This window comes from Apis mellifera, linkage group LG15 (assembly GCF_003254395.2).
Source record: "Apis mellifera strain DH4 linkage group LG15, Amel_HAv3.1, whole genome shotgun sequence".
Lineage (NCBI taxonomy): Eukaryota > Metazoa > Arthropoda > Insecta > Hymenoptera > Apidae > Apis > Apis mellifera.
In genome coordinates, this window is record NC_037652.1 from 7,610,921 (window position 1) to 7,628,201 (window position 17,281).

A 17,281-nucleotide genomic window follows, 5' to 3' on the forward strand; every position below is an offset into this window, starting at 1 on the left:
GCAAACAATGTCAATATAAAAAGAATAATTTTAATATGCTTATAAAAAAATTTCATATACAATATGAGTAATTTAATGTTATACATTTCCTAATAAAAAATATTTATTAAGAATGAATTTTATTATCTTCTAAATGTAAATTTCTTAGTAATGAAGTTAAGTATCATTGATTTCAGCAGATTGAAGATAATCCATAACAGACGAATATCCTTCTTCTTGTGCCAGAGGAGCTAAAATTCCAGTAGGAGGTAAACCATTTCTTGTTCTACATATACTGCAATTACATAAACCGCGACAAGGTGGACAAGTCCAATTCTGTAAATTTTTTGCAATAAAATAATTATTGAAAAATAATAATTATAGAAATAAATATGTATATAAAAATATATAACATACAGGATCCTTCAATGCGTCAACGGCATTTTCACCATATCGTCCTTTTAAACAAGGTCCGCAAAATTGGCCTCTTAGTCCGACACATTCTCCTGAACGACATACCGTTTTTGTATCTAATGTTTTCTGTCTGCACTGATGACAACAAGTTCCATTTATTTTACAATATTGTTTCGAAGAACTTTTTTCCGCAATATTATTTAACATTTCATCCGTAATTTCATCAACGGATGGTATATTATCAGGATCATATGGACTTTTATTTACATTATAAACTCGTTTTTTAGTTATGTCATACGAATCATCAGTATTATACTGTTCTTCCTCTTCGTCTACATCGCAAACTCCTATTTTCATTAAATCAATCGATCGTTGAAAAGGTTTTGCCCATGGAAATAAAACTTGCAATTTAGGTTTATTGTTTCTGGATTTAATTAAATCTTCCTCATATTCTAAAATATTGTGTTTAATTTGATTCCTTGTTCTACTTCTAGTGTTATATCTTTTACGAAATTCAAGTTTTACATTCTTAATTCTAACAGTATTATCAATAGAATTAGAAATAGTTTTACGTCTTTTTTTAGGTGGTTCATTCTCTGAATTTTCTACATCTTTATATTTTCTATCCAATTCTTTTACTTCGTCTTTTTGTTTTTTAAGATCTTTAAAGAATTCTGCAAACTATTTTATTAAATATTAGTAAAAACATTGATTAGTAATAGGTTAGAAATTTAAATTATATACAAAAGTACTTACGACGGCATTTCTTTCGGCTATATTTCTTTTGCGTAATTCATCATAATCATTTTCACTCATGTTAAAAATTTAATTGATAAATCAATTTTTTATACGAAATAAATATGTACATTTAAAGTATTAGAAACGAATAAAACTCGTTCGAATCGTACCAATGCTACGAACTTTTATGGCGTGTTGACAAATTTGGCGGGAAAAATTAGTTAGTAATTTATATATAATTTATTATATATTTATTATATATTTATTATTATATATTATTATATATTTATATATAAATTATTATAGATATAATTTTGAGAAAAATCATAGATATATATATTTTCAATTATTTATTAGTTTATATTTACTAGAGAATTACTGAATTGTTTTAAGATAAAGATTATAAATTTACAAATAAATATTTATAAATTTTAAGATAATTTTTTTTATATGAAGAGATTATAAATTATAATAATTAAAATATATTTTAATAAATTAAAATATAATATTTTTATAATACTTTGATAATGTTTTTATATTTAGTAATATTAAATTATAGAATTTATGTATAAACGTGTTTTTTATTTTAATATAATTATTATGTAATTAAAAATTGAAAAAAAGAAAAGAACATAAATATGTTCAGTATGTCCGATTTATTATGATTCATTCAATATTTTAAAAATATAAATGATACAATAATTAATTAATGCATTCAATATTTAAAAAATATTTCAAAAAATTGTTTGATATATTATTATATAATATTAATAATATTTCTACGAATATATAGAAATTATATGAAAATCAATTTTAATATTTTAAATACAATTATATAATTTTATTATTATATATACTTATCAATGTACTTCATTTTTTAAGAAAGTACTATTTATTTATATCGAAAAATTTTTAATTTGGAAAATATTGAAATTAAATAAAATTTATCATATAAAAGTTAAGAAATATGCGAAGCCATGTTATTATGCTCTTCTTTCATATAAAAAATTTTTTCATATGAACTTACAAGTTATAATATCTTATTAATTTTTAATATCTTATACATATATATATATATATATATATATATATATATATATATATATATATATATATATATTATTTTGTGTTTATTATACAGATTGTGAATATTTATAATTTTGAAATATATAGGAGAAGAATAGAATCGTAGACAAAAGTTATATTCATATCGTAAAATCTATCATGATTTATAGTATGTTTGATATAAATAATTATTAGCAATAAATCTTTTTTAATATTTTATAATATATTATAATATAATTAAAAAATTTTAAAAATTTGTATTGGAATAAATCAACGTTATTCGATGTACTTGATATAGAATATCTATCTATACTTATCATATTTATTTTCAATTATCATATTTATTTTACAAATAACCTGGAATTTTGGACTCAAATAGACGAGTAACTTTCACTGTTGATAAGCCGATATATCAATATCATTTTTTTTATCTTCAATATGAAAAGTGTGTGTGTGTGACGTAACATATATGTGTATATATATATATATATATATATATATGTGAATATATATATATATATATATATGTGTATATATATATATATATATATATATATGTGAATGAATAGAATAAAACTAAAGAATAAGGTTATTAATCATGATGCATCTATGTATACATCATATCATATCGTACTTTTTATTTGACAACTGTTGAAAAAATTTAATATAAAATAATTTTTAGAATAGTGAGAAGAATAGAAAAAGAATTGATTCAGATAAAGATTTTAAAGAAGAGAAAGAAAAATAGTTTCGAATAATCAATTATCGTATATCGATTATTGGTAACATAGATTTCATTAATACAATCGATCGCCGGTTTCCACAAAGATAAGGTCTATATCTGCAATTCAAACAAATGTGAAGCATCATATTGATGATAGTTTGTTTTCTCGTATCGATAACACAATACAATCGTGATAATTCCCCTAGTAAATGTTAATATTCTTTTTGATAATGTTATTTCTTTTAAATTCTTACGTGTTCAAAGGAAAAAAAAAATATACAGATTCGGTGTTAATTTCTCAAGTAAATAGGAATAATAATATATATGAATCCGTATTTATTGTCGGATAAATACGTTGGTGTATTGCGAATTCACAAATTTAATGTTGCCCCATGTTAATTTCTAATGATAATGGCCTAATGTTAAATTGAATTGAATTGAATTGAATTCTGGAAATTTAATTATTTAATTTTAATCGTAATATTAATCGTAATATTAAATCGTCCAAACAAATTTTTTCATTTTTGAAAAGAGAGGCACATATACGGGAAAATGATATACAAAAAATTTAACACGATATCTAAAAAGAAGAAATATCTCTTCAATTTGCTGTCTCAGGTAATAAAAATTATTGATATATCTGATAATAATAAATCGATAATAATAAATTACGATAACGATTGCGTAATTATAATACGAAAAAAAAAAAAAAAAAAAAAAAAGAAAGCAAAATAATTTTCCATCGAATATATTATCTATCACATCTTGAATCTTCTGATCACAGGGTCATCGAACTTTAACATCGAAACAAGTTTTTGAACGCGAATTAAGATATGGCGCTCATAATTACGACCCAATGCCTATCGCTTTATGCAGAGGGGAAGGCCCTTTCGTGTGGGACGTTGAGGGGAAGCGTTACTACGACTTTCTCAGCGGTTTCTGTGCAGTTAATCAAGGCCACTGTCATCTAAGAATTTACAAAGCTTTGACAGATCAAGCGAAGATCTTGACATTGTGTTCAAGAGCGCTTTACTCGGACACATTGGGAGAATTCGAAGAGTATATTACAAAAGTTTTCGGGTAAATGAAAATCTCTGTCTCCCAGTTAAATTAAATATTATCTCGGTTATTCAGTTTCTCGCGATGTTTACACGCGATATCTTTCAAGAAGATTTAAGAGTAGAGTTTTGCAAGTCTAATCTATTCCCTGAAATTCAAAAGATACATAATTAAAACGAAGTATGAAATTTTTAGATATGATAAATGGCTTCCCACGAATACGGGAGTGGAGGGTGGTGAAACGGCCTGTAAATTGGCACGTAGATGGGGTTATGATCGGAAAGGCATACCGCATTACAAGGCGAAAATTGTTTTCCCAGAAGGGACTTTTTGGGGAAGAACAGTAGACTCTTCTAACACGACTCCGACGACTTCTTCTTCCTCCTCCTCTTCTTCTTCCTCTTCTTCTTCTCCTTCTTCTTCTTCTTCTTCTTCTTCTCCTTCTTCTTCTTCTTCTTCTTCTTCTTCTTCTACTTCTTCTTCTACTTCTTCTTCTACTTCTTCCACTTCTTCCACTTCTTCTTCTTCTTCCCCTTCTTTTTCTTCTTCTTTGTCTTCTTCTTACCGTGGATTCGGCAGCCCTTCCGCTCCTTTCGAAGTCATTCCGTATAACAATCTCTCGAGTCTTCAAAAAATTTTAACAGATCCTAACGTTTGCGCTTTTATGGTCGAACCTATTCAAGGAGAGGCTGGTGTTGTGATACCAAAGGTATACAAATATATATATTATATCATACTTTACTTTACTTTATATCATATTTTACTTTTTCATAATTGTAATAAAATTTGGCGTTGGTTCATTTCATTCAAGGATGGATATTTAAGAGGAGTTAGAGAATTATGCACAAGATATAACGTGTTGTGGATAGCTGACGAAGTGCTAACCGGTCTAGGAAGAACAGGGAAATTGTTAGCTGTGGATTATGAAAACGTGAAACCGGACATTTTGCTTTTGGGCAAATCTCTGTCGGGTGGTTTCTACCCGATATCCGGTATACTGGCCAACGATTCAGTGATGCTCACTATGAAGTCCGAGGATCACGGCTCGACTTTTAGCGGCAATCCTTTAGCGAGCAAAATCGCTATTGAATCGCTTCGCGTGATTCTTGATGAGAAATTGTCAGACAATGCCGATAAACTTGGGAACATTCTCAGATCTGAGCTTAAGAAACTTCCATCAAGCGTGGTCACCGAGGTACGTGGAAGGGGCCTTCTTAACGGTATAGTGATCAATGACAGAGTCAATATTGTGAGCCTGTGCTCAAAATTAAAAGATGAAGGTTTAATCGCGAAACCAACACCGAATCACGTAGTCAGATTAATGCCTCCGCTGGTTATAACCGAATCGCAAATACGAGACTCTATGGATATTATTTCCCGGGTGATTAATCAATTCTCTAGTACATGAATATAATATAAATGTTTTAAATTTATGTATGTATGTATTTTAGTGAAAAATTATATTTATGTTTCCAAATTTTTAATAAATCTTGTTCATGAACATATTATCATAAGTTGCATTTTATTTCCTTTTCTTTCTTCCTTTCAAGTTCCTGTTTCATCATGCAAATAGAATCTTTGTGAAAATTGATGAAATTGAGGCGACGCGAAATTGAAATCAAATTAGAATTAGAAACAGGTTTGAAGAGAAAAATATATAGTTGAAAAGCTGTTGAAGTTATTATCTCTTACCATGTGCATATTGAAGAGAGAAAAATTGTTCGATTATAAGTTACATACTTGTTATTAATAGCTTGGTTTGATACGGTTTTATCCTGTATTCTGTAATTGTTTATTCAGACATTTGTCAGATGTCTTAAACTCGTAATCACATTATAAATAGACAAAATGTTAAAAATTTAAATAATGAGAATCGTTTCGTTTAACATTAGCGTTATTATATATATATATAATGATTTTTTTTTTTATCATCAAAGAAAGAACTATTCGCTTAAAGAGAACAAAGAATCGACAAATAAAAACGAAAAGATAAATATTTTGCATTTGATAATTTCTTTCGATGTTGATAACATTATTTTACTTTTCTTTTTAAATTTTAAAAAAAGTTCAATCATATTTTTACTAGAAAATTACTTTTATTATTAAATAATCTTGAATTCGTTTAAATATAATTAACTTTGTCCTATTACAATAAGCATAAATTATAATTATAAATTTTCTTTTTCCATTTAGTTTTACATTCTTGTGAAAAAAATGATAAAACAAATAGAGAAAAATAAACGTACTGCTCGTATTGTTTCAGATCAGATTATTATGATATAACTGTTTGTAGTTTTTTCTCTTTGGTTTAATACGTTGGCGCTGTAATAAACAATGTCCCCCGTTACTTTTTATTATCAGATACGAGATTCTTCAGCTATATCATCGCCACTTATTTTAAATCCAAGAGACAATATCAAATTATATCTTGTAACAGATAACAAGTATACAATCCCCCTACTTTTTTCTCTTCAACTTGATATAAATGCAAGATGGACTTCGAAATTGAATGCAGTGAGAATAGAATCTCTATCTTAACGAGTCTTTGCGAGGTCAATTCCTTGTATTCGTCAAAATGAACTCGTCCGTAATGAGATTAAGAATTTTCGGTTTAACCAAAGAGGTGAACATTAAGAGATCTTTGAACACGCAAGAGTTGATCGAACGTGACGATAGATACGGCGGTGTACATTTCAAACCACTTCCAGTAGTTCTCAGTAAAGGTGAAGGTGTTCATTTGTGGGATGTCGAAGGAAAACGGTATCTCGATTTTCTGGCAGGCTTTTCGACCGTTAGTCAAGGTCACTGTCATCCACGCTTGGTAAAAATAATGAAGGAGCAAGTGGGAAAGCTTACTCATACGTCCAGAGCTTTCTACTCGGAACCCCATGGCGCGTTAGGGGAATATTTGACCAAACTTTTAGGATGGGATAGATTTCTGCCGATGAATACTGGTATGAAATAGAAAAAGAAAAGAATTAATAACAAAAAAAAAAAAAAAAGATAAAAATAATGAAAATATGGATTTGTATTATAGGAGTCGAAGCAGGTGATACCGCTATCAAAGTAGCCAGACGTTGGGCTTACAGAGTTAAGAAGATACCTGCTGATCAGGCAACCGTCGTCTTTGCGAAAGGCAATTTTTGGGGTCGTTCAATAGCTGCATTATCCGCATCCACGGATCCAAATTGTTACACCGACTTTGGACCTTACGTTCCTCGTTTTGACAAAGTACCATACAACGATCTCGACGCTTTAGAGAAAAAATTCCAGCAGGATGAAACAGTTTGCGCGTTCATGATGGAACCAATTCAAGGAGAAGCGGGTGTCGTAGTACCTGATGTAAGTTATTTTCATATTTTATGAAACGTGTATATATATAAAATAATAAAAGTTTTTCAAAATATTATTATTATTATTTATTACAGGATGGTTATTTGAAAGGTGTACGAAAATTGTGCACTAAATACAATATATTATGGATCGCAGACGAAATTCAAACTGGTTTATGTAGAACGGGTAAACGATTGGCAGTAGATCATGAAGATGAACGACCGGATATTCTCATATTGGGAAAAGCATTGTCTGGAGGAATGTATCCTGTTTCTGGTATTTTGGCGGATGATCACGTAAGTATAATCGTGTATAATTATTATAAATACATTAATCTAACTGAAAATAAAAATTGTTAATTAATTTGGATTATTTTAGATAATGTTATGCTTGGAAACTGGCACTCACGGTAGTACATTTGGTGGAAGTCCACTTGGTAATAGAGTGGCCGTAGAGGCAGTTAAGATATTGGAAGAAGAAAATCTTGCAGAAAATGCGAGAAAACTTGGTGAAATTGTTCGTAAAACATTAGAGAAGCTTCCGAAGGATATTGCGACAGAATTTCGAGGTCGTGGTTTGTTGGGTGGCTTGGTAATTAACAAAGGTATTTAATTATTTTATTAAATCTGTATATTTAAAATAACGTATATCATATATCTATTTTATTATTTTCTTTTTCGAATATATTTTGCAGATTTTGCCAAAGGTTGGGATATTTGTTTGAAATTGAAAGAAGCAGGTTTATTAACGAGACCCGCTCATGGACAAATATTAAGGATATCCCCTCCCCTCGTAATAACAAAAGAACAACTCGAAGAAGGTCTCGATATAATGACTACCGTCCTTAGAAATTATAAATGAACTTACCTTTATTTTTGTACGAATATCAAATTTCTTGAAACTTTAAAAATTCTTATTCGAAAATCTATGAAGAAAATAAACGATTAAAAGGTTATAAAAATATATTTACGTAGAATTATATATTTGTGAGATGATACACATACATACATATAAGTCATATTTACATGTAATTAACCGTGAGAATCGTGTCTTTTCAAATGTCTCGTAAGACTAAATGCTTGTGAAAACAATTGATTACATTGATGACATTTGTATGACTTTGCACCATTGTGTAAAATCAAATGTCTTTTCAAATGATTAGCTAATTTAAATCGTTTTCCACACAATCGACACTGATGTTGCCTAACAGTTGTATGGGAAGCCTCGTGATTTTTCAAGTGACTCGACTGTGAGAAATGCTTCCCACATATTTTACATTCAAAAGGTTTTATCTTTGTATGAATTCTTATGTGTTCCGCAAGGTTACCTTTCTGAACGAAACATTTATTGCAATATTCACACTTGTGCGGTTTCGTCGTTTTGTGCGTTCGTAAATGAATCTTTAAGTTGTAATTACGACTAAATGTTTTATCACATATTTCGCATCGCATCAAATCTTTGCCAGTATGAAGCCGTTCGTGAGCTTTAAGATTTTTCAATAGACGGAATTTCTTCTTGCAACTGACGCATTCAAAAGTTTTGTTTTCTTCGATTCTCATATCGCTATTGCTACTCTCTTTGTGTGTTTTTAAATGTTCCTGCAAATAAGATGGATACGAAAATATTTTATCACATATTTTACATGAATGTACATTAATTTTCGTGTGTAATCGCATATGTGCATTTAATTTGCTCTTCGATGAATATCCTTTCTCGCAATTAGAACATTTGAAAGGCTGTTGACCAGAGTGCGATAATTGATGCGTTAACAATTTTGATTTTTGCGAAAAATATTTAGAGCATATTTCGCACTTGTATTTTTTTATCTGTATATGTTGTAAATTTTCTGAATGTTGCTCGTTTTCGATTTGTTGCTTATTATAATTTAAATTTGAAGAGCATGATTGATATCTATTGATATTCTCCCTATTGTCGATACGCTCGAGACTTTTCGCAAATCTTATCGCACGATAATCAGTTATGTTATAATTTTCTGAATCAGGAATCGCGGCATTTCGTATTCGTTGGGGGCTACCCTCTCGAACTTCGTCTCCTAAATCCATATTTTCGGGAAAACCTAAATTTTGCATTTCGTTGTTATCATTCGTTGTAGACCTATGATAAGATAAATTCTGAATAGAATTTCCAACGGAATTAATCGATCTTTCGTAACTTAAATTTTGCGGAATTTGATTAGAATTTTCACAGATATCTATATTTTCATTATCACAAGGTACTTCTATGTTCTCCGAGTTGTGAGTGATACTGTGACTTATTAATTGAGTTCTATTAGTAAATGTGCGGTTACATAAGGAACAATGTAGAGCACATGCTGCACGACTAGGATTTTCATTTATTGGAATCATTTGCATCATATTTGATCTAATCAATGAAGATGATTGTGCATGCTGAAGATTTTCATTAGTTAAACAATTGGAACTGAGATGACCAAAGTTAAAATTTAAATATGAATTTTGCGATTCTACTATATGCATGTGTTGCATAGGTATATCGTCTTGAACAAAGGGTAAATGTGATCTACTATGAGCACAGAATTCCTGATAATTTGTATATATTGCTCCACAGTCTATACATTTCAAAGTCTTATGGGAATTTTGAATAGATGCAAAATTTTGATTATGTTGATATAATTTATAACTAGATACTGTTGCATACGAAGTCAAACCAGAAACCTATAAATATTCATAATATATTTTTATTTCAAAAATTAAAATTTCTTTTTAAAATTCAATGATACATATACATATATTATTACCTTTAAAAGGGCTTGTCTTAATGCTCTATCTGCCGCACGACATTGTTCTCTATATAACAGAGCAGATTCTGCTCTTGTTACACAACGATTACACATTTTTTCTGGAAGGCCATCTCCCTGCCAAACCTAATAAAATACAAATTTTAATGATAAAAAAAATTCTTATGAAAAAAATGATGAATTCGATAAAAATATTTGTTACTTCGAGACATGAAAGAGACCGTAATTTCGCAGCAAGGGATGATTCAGCCGGTCCCACGAATAAACAAACCATTTTGTCACCATCCTCTCTTAAACATGTACGGCATAATTTACCGATGTTTTCGCTGTCAATTTCTTTTGTAACGATAAACATTGTTATAATCTGACAAGTAACCTCAAAAATTGACACAAAACTGTCTCGATTGCTAGGTTAACATTTTGTTTTGACATTTACAAGTTGCGCCATCTTTTTGTTGATTCAACAATAAATCATAGATGTCGCTAAGCAATGAAACTTGTTTTCATTAAATTTCTTTATAATAAATATTACTAACAATAGATGTCGCTAAACGATCAAAATCATCAATTTCCTTCTATTTAATCTTTTTTGATTTTCATCTTCGATCCATTTTGCGATTATCTTACGAATTGCGAATTTTAAATTGATGCAATTTGGAAAATATAGATATTGATTATAAAAGAAAAAGAAAATAAAATAATAAAAATAATAAACGTAACATGAAGAAACAATTTTTTAATAGTATTTATTTATTTATTTTATAAGATTTATATTATTTATTTACAATCAATAGCATCTTATACAAGAAATAAATAATAAATATGCAGATAAAAAGATGAACGTATACATATACAATGATGTAATTGCATGGAAACTCAAGTAGACAGTCGTCAAAAAAGTTGATAGAAAAGAAAATGACGCACGATCGATCGTACACACTGTATACAATTTCCATTCAAAACTGTCTAAAACGATCAATGAAATATATCGATAGTGAATGCACAACTAATAAACTATATTCAACATTGTCGTTGTCATACGAAAATCTAATATTTCATTTTTATATTTATTCATCGTAAAGCTATGTATATGTTTTATAAATTAGTCATAATTAATAAATTCTTTTAATGAATTTGCTGATTTTATATTTATTATATCTTTACAAAATAATGTTATTGTCATGAAAAAGTACATTAACAGATTTGACAATTAGATTCAACAGTTAGAATTGTTGCAAATATTTCCGTAATTTGCTTCCTGGATTATCCTTTCTGTCTTCCCCTTTCCCCTTATGGGATGATTTCAATCCTCGTCCATTAATTCTATCGTTAATGAAACGCGCGATTTAATTACCTATATTGGCGTGATAGAAATTCGATAAATAATATTACCATCGATAAAATATGGGCGATTAAATAAATAGCAGACTGTCGCCATGCAATATGATCAGAGAAATTTTATGATACAGTCAAATGTAACTCGATATATATAATCATCTATTTTATATTTTACTTATACATATATATATAGGTATTTTTAATCTCGAATCAAATTTGAATCTTGTATGTGAAATTCTTGTTTGAGAACCTATATTATTGTGAAGAAAAGAAAGTAAAAAAAAGCACTAGATTCGGCAAAAAAGAAACTAGATACAAATTAAAGTAAAATCAATTGATATAGTTCGTGTAATTAAAAAAAGTTTACGCCTATAATGGGAACAGGATTTATTAATGATTACTTTTTCTAATTCTCTGTGTTTGAATTTTTTTATAAGAAATAAAATTCGAAGAGTTTTATTAAGAAACAAATGTAACCAGATAACAAAGTATTTCGAATTGAACAAGTTTATATAGATAGATGGGAAACAGGATCGGGAACAGTCCAATTAGCAACTATAATTATAGATTCCAGAATTTCATGACAGTCCTATGTCCGAACACGATTAATTTGAACCTTTGGTTGATCTAGTATTACAAATTATTTTATGTTTTTTTTCGTCGATTTAAAAAAAATAACCTCTACAACACAATGTGCAACTGAAGAATGTTTCATGGTATTTCATTTAAAGAAAGAAAGATTTTCTTTCGTTTTAATTATAATTTCTTTGAATATACAATTAACAATAAGTTTTACGTTGTTATGTTTCATAATATTTGTATATAGTATTTATATAATATTTAATATCTTTCGATTATTTGAAGAATAATCGATATTATTAATAAATCAAACATATTAAGTATTACGCGAACTATTAATCTTTCAAATATAAAAGAGATGTATACTTTTATCAAGATTTATCAACATTGTCATCTATTCCGAATGTAATAAGAATTAAATTAAACTGATTATCATCGAATTATTCTTTGATAAATACAGATGCGAAATGTATTTCAACAAAAGTTGTGTTCTTTTTCACCTTCAAATACGTTATTCATAAGCAAAGATGTATAGTTGATCGTTACACACGAGTTAAATATCTATATGCGTTTGTGTAATGTATTATACTTACATTGAATTCAATTTATTTTCAGGTTAGAATCGAATAAATTCTTCCAGTTTACTTTATTACTCACAATGTGAAAAGGTGTGGCCTTTAATAGATATATTCGAGAAAATGCTCTTAATATTTCTTCAAAAATTATTTCTCGCGATCTGAAATATCGATTGGATATTGTAAAATGTAAGTAACTAACAATTAATAGCGATTAAGAGATAATAATTATGTAAGTATGCATTATAGAGACATTATGAAGAATAAGAAAGAAATCAAAACTTATTATCGATATTCGAACGATAATGTAATAATGAACTATAATATTCTCTATTATTTAATCAAAAACAGACGATTATCTTTTTCAAATCGTAATAATTGATATTATTATATCATAGAAGAAAATAAATTATATTCGCGACAAATTTGTACTCAAATTAATTATTTTAAATTAATTGTTTTCGTAATTTTATATAATATCGAAATATACATAAATAAAAATACTTTGGATGTCATATTTTTACAATAATCCACAAAAATTAACATTGCAACTATTATCGATATAATATATATTGCAAAAACAGATAAGAAAAATATCGATTACATCAAGCTCTTCGTTACAGCTTCATTGCACAATTAATTTTATTTTTATATCTGAAATATAAGAATAATTTAAAATATAAAGGAAACAAAATTAAACATTGTAATGTAAATATTTGAAAAAATACAAAATTAATAAATGTTAAATTTTTTCAAAACTTAATGAAATTGAAATTTTTAATATATTCTCGAAAGCCTATAATTTTTATTATGCTCATATTCGAAAATATTTATAACGATTTATCTATTATGTTGATTTCATTTGATATTGTCTATCTTTGTTTCTTATTGTTTTATATTGCAGCATGTCTATTGGTCGCCACGCTTGCGGCAACAGGTAGACAACCGTAGAACTACTTTACATACGACTTTATACTTTTTTCTACGTATTCAATAATTATTGATTAATCGCGTTAATTTAGATTGAAAATAACGTGACAATTCCATGGTATAACTGTTAATTATATTATTTCAAATTTCTAAAAATCTAATCATTTTTATCAAAAGAATGCGAAGAACGCGTAAAAAATAATAAAAATAAAATTAAAGAAGAAAGAAAAAAAGTACAAAAGAGATAAAGAAAATAAACATTCACAAAGTATAAATAGATATATATTCTTACATGTATCGAATATGATAACATAAAAAAATTATAAAAAATTATGAAAAAAAATTATACTCTTCCCGCGAATAATTAAATTTTTCATAATAAGAATGATTTGGGAAATAATAATTTTAATAAATATATATGAGTAGAAATGAATCATTGGATAAAATAATGGAAGAGTTAAAGCCCGAGGCCCAATATGTCAACTATCCGTCCCTGAAATATCAACAAGTAGTTAGCGAGTGGGGGTTATAGCTGTATTTGTATGCTGGTGACGGGATTGGTAATGTGGGGCTAGAGGAGCGGGGAGAACATGGAGAAGGGAAGAATAGGGTGAGGAGAGAGACGGTAGGGAGGGTCGGTATTCGGGGCAGGCGAACAGGCAAGCAAGTAAGCAAGGCAGGCAAGCACGCAGGCAACGAGAAAGCACAGGGTACCGCGAACGAATCGCGCGTCCTCGCCGTTCAGTCGGGTAGGCGCGTTTCTGTGGCGTCGGTCTTTCGAGGGTAGCGTTTGCTTCGTCCTCGGTTCTAAAGCGAATAGTCCTTTTTAAGTGCAGTGTGTAACGGGTGTTTTATTTATCGTGTTAAGCAAAAAAATTTGAAGAAGAAAAAGAGAAAAGAAAATCATGAGAACCATGTGCACTGGTGATGGTGTACTTTAACAATCGGTCGGTACAAGGATTGATACAAGAAAAGAAATTCAGGTGAAGCTGCGATATAATAATATAAGGAAAAAGAAGCAACAACGTGGTTGCTTCGGTTAGAACATCCAACCGGGAAGAAAAGAATAAGAAGGGCAAGAAAAGAAACATGTCGCGAAAACTTACTAGCAACCACATTATACGGACCTGGGCGAGGCCTCGGTATTTTTTGCTGTCGTTTCTGCTTCTTTGTGGAACTCTCGGTGAGTGGATCGTGTCTTTCAAAGGCTATTATCGTGATGCTTTTCTACCTGTGTATACATGCATGTGTACTTATACGTTTGTAGTGTAGTACTCGCGTGTGCGAGAGAATGAGAACGATGCGTATGTTTATAACGTTTTGTTCTGCCGCGCATGCGCGATTGTTCGTAGTACAAGTCGACGAGGCCAACTATGCAACAATGGTGGGGTAAACTGGGGCCTTAGGCCGCGTTCATAAGTATAGTCTCGAGAGATTTTCCAACACTATACAAATCGAATATAATTTATCATGTAAACATTTTTTTTGTTTTTTCTTTTTCTTTTTCTTTCAGTTGTTCATTTGCTAATATATCGATTAATAATTTTGAAGCATAAAACAAAAATTGATCGAATATATCTAGATATATATATATATATATATATATATATATATATATTTGTATTTTTTTAGTTCCTTAAACGTATTAGCAAATTCAGTCAACTTGAAGAAATACAACTTGAGAATCCGATAAAATGGTCATTGGTTTGCATTGGTCACACAACCATGTCTTCTTTCTACTTTCGTAACGCAAAACCAGTAGCGGGCCTCTGTTTTTCTTGGTAGGAGATATCGGATAGCAAGGTATCGTGTCGTGCGATACGAAATGCGTACCCTGAGAAAATCGAGAGAACGAAGTTACATCCGAGGCAATATTTCGATAAAGAGGTGTTTGACCAAAAAGTACCTTTAAATATAGAAATTTTTTTTATATATTCATTCCTTTTTTTTTCTTTCATTTTAATTAAAAATGGATATGATTATTAATAGATGAATATTATTTGTCTTAAGAAATATATTGTAATTTAGAAATTAATCATTTAATAAATTGAATAATCGCGATAAGTAACAGGAGGTAGAATTTAAAGGAAAAAACAGTTTTTGAACTTAAATTAACATAACATCTTAACAAAGTGGAGAAATATAATTGAAAAAAGAAGGGATAAAACAGAGTGAAAATCCTTTTTGTCGATGATCAAACGGAAACAGGTTGAGAGAAACGTGTTATTTTTTTTAGATTTAATTGAGGTGAATTTCGTTTAGATATAAATATGAAGTTGCAATCAGGGTCGCGTTCCATTTCGCCGAGTCGGCCGCATAAGGATTCGGTTTGAGGAGAGATTCGAGAGAGGCCTTCGAGGAACCTTACTCGGCGTAATCTTAAACCACTGGCAACCGATTTCAAAGTGCTCTCTTGGTACATTCCTCGGATTTTTCCCTCCCTTACTCTTTCTTCCCCTCTTAACTTCCTCTCGTTCTCCTTCCCCTTTCGTCAATTCCCTTCTTCTCCTCCCCCACACTTTCTCATTCTAACGTTTCTTCTGTTCTTTTCCTTCTCACATAAGAATGCAGCTTTAGCTGTACAACAGAAATATCAGTATCGTAGCGCGAGCTACGCAGTATGGCTTCTCTTTTCTTTTTTTTTCTTCTTGTCATTCGAGATTTTCAAATCAAAAAAAAAAAACTTTTGTGGATCGCAAACCGATATAAACAAATTGATTCGAATTATGTGAAATAAATCGACTCGTAGATTATTGATATAAATTATTTATATATACATGATTTTCGTATTTTTATATTTGAAATTTATTTCTATTTATTATTTATTATTTATATATATTTTTTCATACAATTCTATTTTCATTTATTATTATTATCATTATCGCACATCTTAATATCGTTATTATGATTGCAATTCTGTCGAAACAATACAATTTGAAAAAAGTATACACAAAAAAAGTAAAATTTATTATTCTACATGTACATATTCCATCGAATCCTTCCCCTCCCAAGGAAGTCTACGTAAAAAAGAGTATTTCGAAGAACGTAGTTTCCTTATTTTGTTTTCATAGGAATCCTCTGAAGTGGGTCAATATTATATAACAAAAAGCTCGCTAGTTCAACTATCGCTCCTTTTTATAAGCTTGTCTGATAAATTAAATGAATTTTGAATATGTTGTCTATTTATATTCTTGCTTAGAAATTCATTGAAAATTAACGATCTTCAAAATGGAAAAGAAAGGAAGCGAAATATATATATATATATTGGCAAAGAATTTGATTCTCAACGTATGATTTTTCCAGCAATGAGCCTATCGGTGACAATCTGTCGTGCATCAGGATTATATTTCTTGAGATTTCTTTATCCCAAAGAATGATTCGATTACTTTGAATTGAACGTTTTCGATCGTCAAATACATACAAAAGAATCTAGATTTTTGGAAATATATATATAGAGTGAAAAAAAAAATAAATAAATAAATTGGAAGAAAACGTGGAAGAACGTGATTGACGAAGAAAAGACCGGTACGCCGTGTGGCGTACGAGGAACAATAAAGATATAGGGAGGAAGAAGGAGGTTCGTGAGAGATAGAAAGAAGCAGGATCACGGTTAGAAGGAAAGAGAGGGAATCGGGAGGACAAAGAGCGATGGTGTCGGGGTCGCCGGCCGTTTACTCGTAGGTGTGCACAGCTTGTACAAAGAACCAACGTGCTTAAACGATCATCCTTTGCAGCTTTTCGACGAATCTTTGAATCACGAATTTTACAAGG

At 29.5% G+C, this 17,281-nt stretch overlaps 5 protein-coding genes across 6 annotated transcripts in view; 3 read left to right on the top strand and 2 right to left on the bottom strand.

The window, feature by feature from the left end:
• Positions 1-25: 25 nt before the first annotated feature.
• Positions 26-1,339, bottom strand: LOC725859 (cell division cycle-associated protein 7). Its single transcript, XM_001121657.5, has 3 exons — positions 1,150-1,339; positions 397-1,074; positions 26-315 (listed from the first exon to the last, which is right to left on the bottom strand). Exons 1-3 carry the CDS (start codon positions 1,207-1,209, stop codon positions 157-159), a joined length of 897 nt encoding a protein of 298 aa, XP_001121657.1. The 5' UTR covers positions 1,210-1,339; the 3' UTR covers positions 26-156.
• Positions 1,340-2,876: 1,537 nt separating this feature from the next.
• LOC410582 (ornithine aminotransferase, mitochondrial) lies at positions 2,877-5,864 on the top strand. The gene is made up of 4 exons (XM_016916523.2): positions 2,877-3,538; positions 3,705-4,000; positions 4,175-4,688; positions 4,791-5,864. The coding sequence occupies exons 1-4, from the start codon at positions 3,473-3,475 to the stop codon at positions 5,385-5,387; spliced, it is 1,473 nt and encodes a 490-aa protein (XP_016772012.1). The 5' UTR covers positions 2,877-3,472; the 3' UTR covers positions 5,388-5,864.
• Positions 5,865-6,469: 605 nt separating this feature from the next.
• LOC410583 (ornithine aminotransferase, mitochondrial) lies at positions 6,470-8,291 on the top strand. Its single transcript, XM_394061.6, has 5 exons — positions 6,470-6,933; positions 7,017-7,321; positions 7,408-7,608; positions 7,691-7,916; positions 8,007-8,291. The coding sequence occupies exons 1-5, from the start codon at positions 6,555-6,557 to the stop codon at positions 8,171-8,173; spliced, it is 1,278 nt and encodes a 425-aa protein (XP_394061.2). The 5' UTR covers positions 6,470-6,554; the 3' UTR covers positions 8,174-8,291.
• On the bottom strand, positions 8,274-10,814 carry LOC100578924 (zinc finger protein 271). The gene is made up of 3 exons (XM_003250236.3): positions 10,291-10,814; positions 10,089-10,214; positions 8,274-10,005 (listed from the first exon to the last, which is right to left on the bottom strand). Exons 1-3 carry the CDS (start codon positions 10,441-10,443, stop codon positions 8,344-8,346), a joined length of 1,941 nt encoding a protein of 646 aa, XP_003250284.1. The 5' UTR covers positions 10,444-10,814; the 3' UTR covers positions 8,274-8,343.
• A 3,335-nt stretch (positions 10,815-14,149) lies between these two features.
• The window catches only part of LOC410585 (DE-cadherin), a 36,891-nt gene continuing 33,759 nt past the window's right edge, over positions 14,150-17,281 (top strand). For both annotated transcript variants that reach the window (XM_006563550.3, XM_006563549.3), the window contains exon 1: positions 14,150-14,693. In XM_006563550.3, the coding sequence (XP_006563613.1) occupies positions 14,600-14,693 (94 nt within the window). In that variant the 5' untranslated portion in view covers positions 14,150-14,599. The remainder of the gene's footprint in view (positions 14,694-17,281) is intronic.

Coding starts and splice junctions, on each gene's coding strand:
- LOC100578924 (XM_003250236.3), bottom strand. CDS start 10,443: ATGTTTATCGTTACAAAAGAAATTGACAGCGAAAACATCGGTAAATTA. Junction 10,215..10,290: donor GGTCTCTTTCATGTCTCGAA/GTAACAAATATT, acceptor GTATTTTATTAG/GTTTGGCAGGGAGATGGCCT. Junction 10,006..10,088: donor TAAGACAAGCCCTTTTAAAG/GTAATAATATAT, acceptor GAATATTTATAG/GTTTCTGGTTTGACTTCGTA.
- LOC410583 (XM_394061.6), top strand. CDS start 6,555: ATGAACTCGTCCGTAATGAGATTAAGAATTTTCGGTTTAACCAAAGAG. Junction 6,934..7,016: donor ATTTCTGCCGATGAATACTG/GTATGAAATAGA, acceptor TTTGTATTATAG/GAGTCGAAGCAGGTGATACC. Junction 7,917..8,006: donor TGGCTTGGTAATTAACAAAG/GTATTTAATTAT, acceptor TATATTTTGCAG/ATTTTGCCAAAGGTTGGGAT.
- LOC410582 (XM_016916523.2), top strand. CDS start 3,473: ATGATATACAAAAAATTTAACACGATATCTAAAAAGAAGAAATATCTC. Junction 3,539..3,704: donor TCTTCAATTTGCTGTCTCAG/GTAATAAAAATT, acceptor TTCTGATCACAG/GGTCATCGAACTTTAACATC. Junction 4,001..4,174: donor TATATTACAAAAGTTTTCGG/GTAAATGAAAAT, acceptor TGAAATTTTTAG/ATATGATAAATGGCTTCCCA.
- LOC725859 (XM_001121657.5), bottom strand. CDS start 1,209: ATGAGTGAAAATGATTATGATGAATTACGCAAAAGAAATATAGCCGAA. Junction 1,075..1,149: donor TAGCCGAAAGAAATGCCGTC/GTAAGTACTTTT, acceptor TTAATAAAATAG/TTTGCAGAATTCTTTAAAGA. Junction 316..396: donor TTGACGCATTGAAGGATCCT/GTATGTTATATA, acceptor AAAAATTTACAG/AATTGGACTTGTCCACCTTG.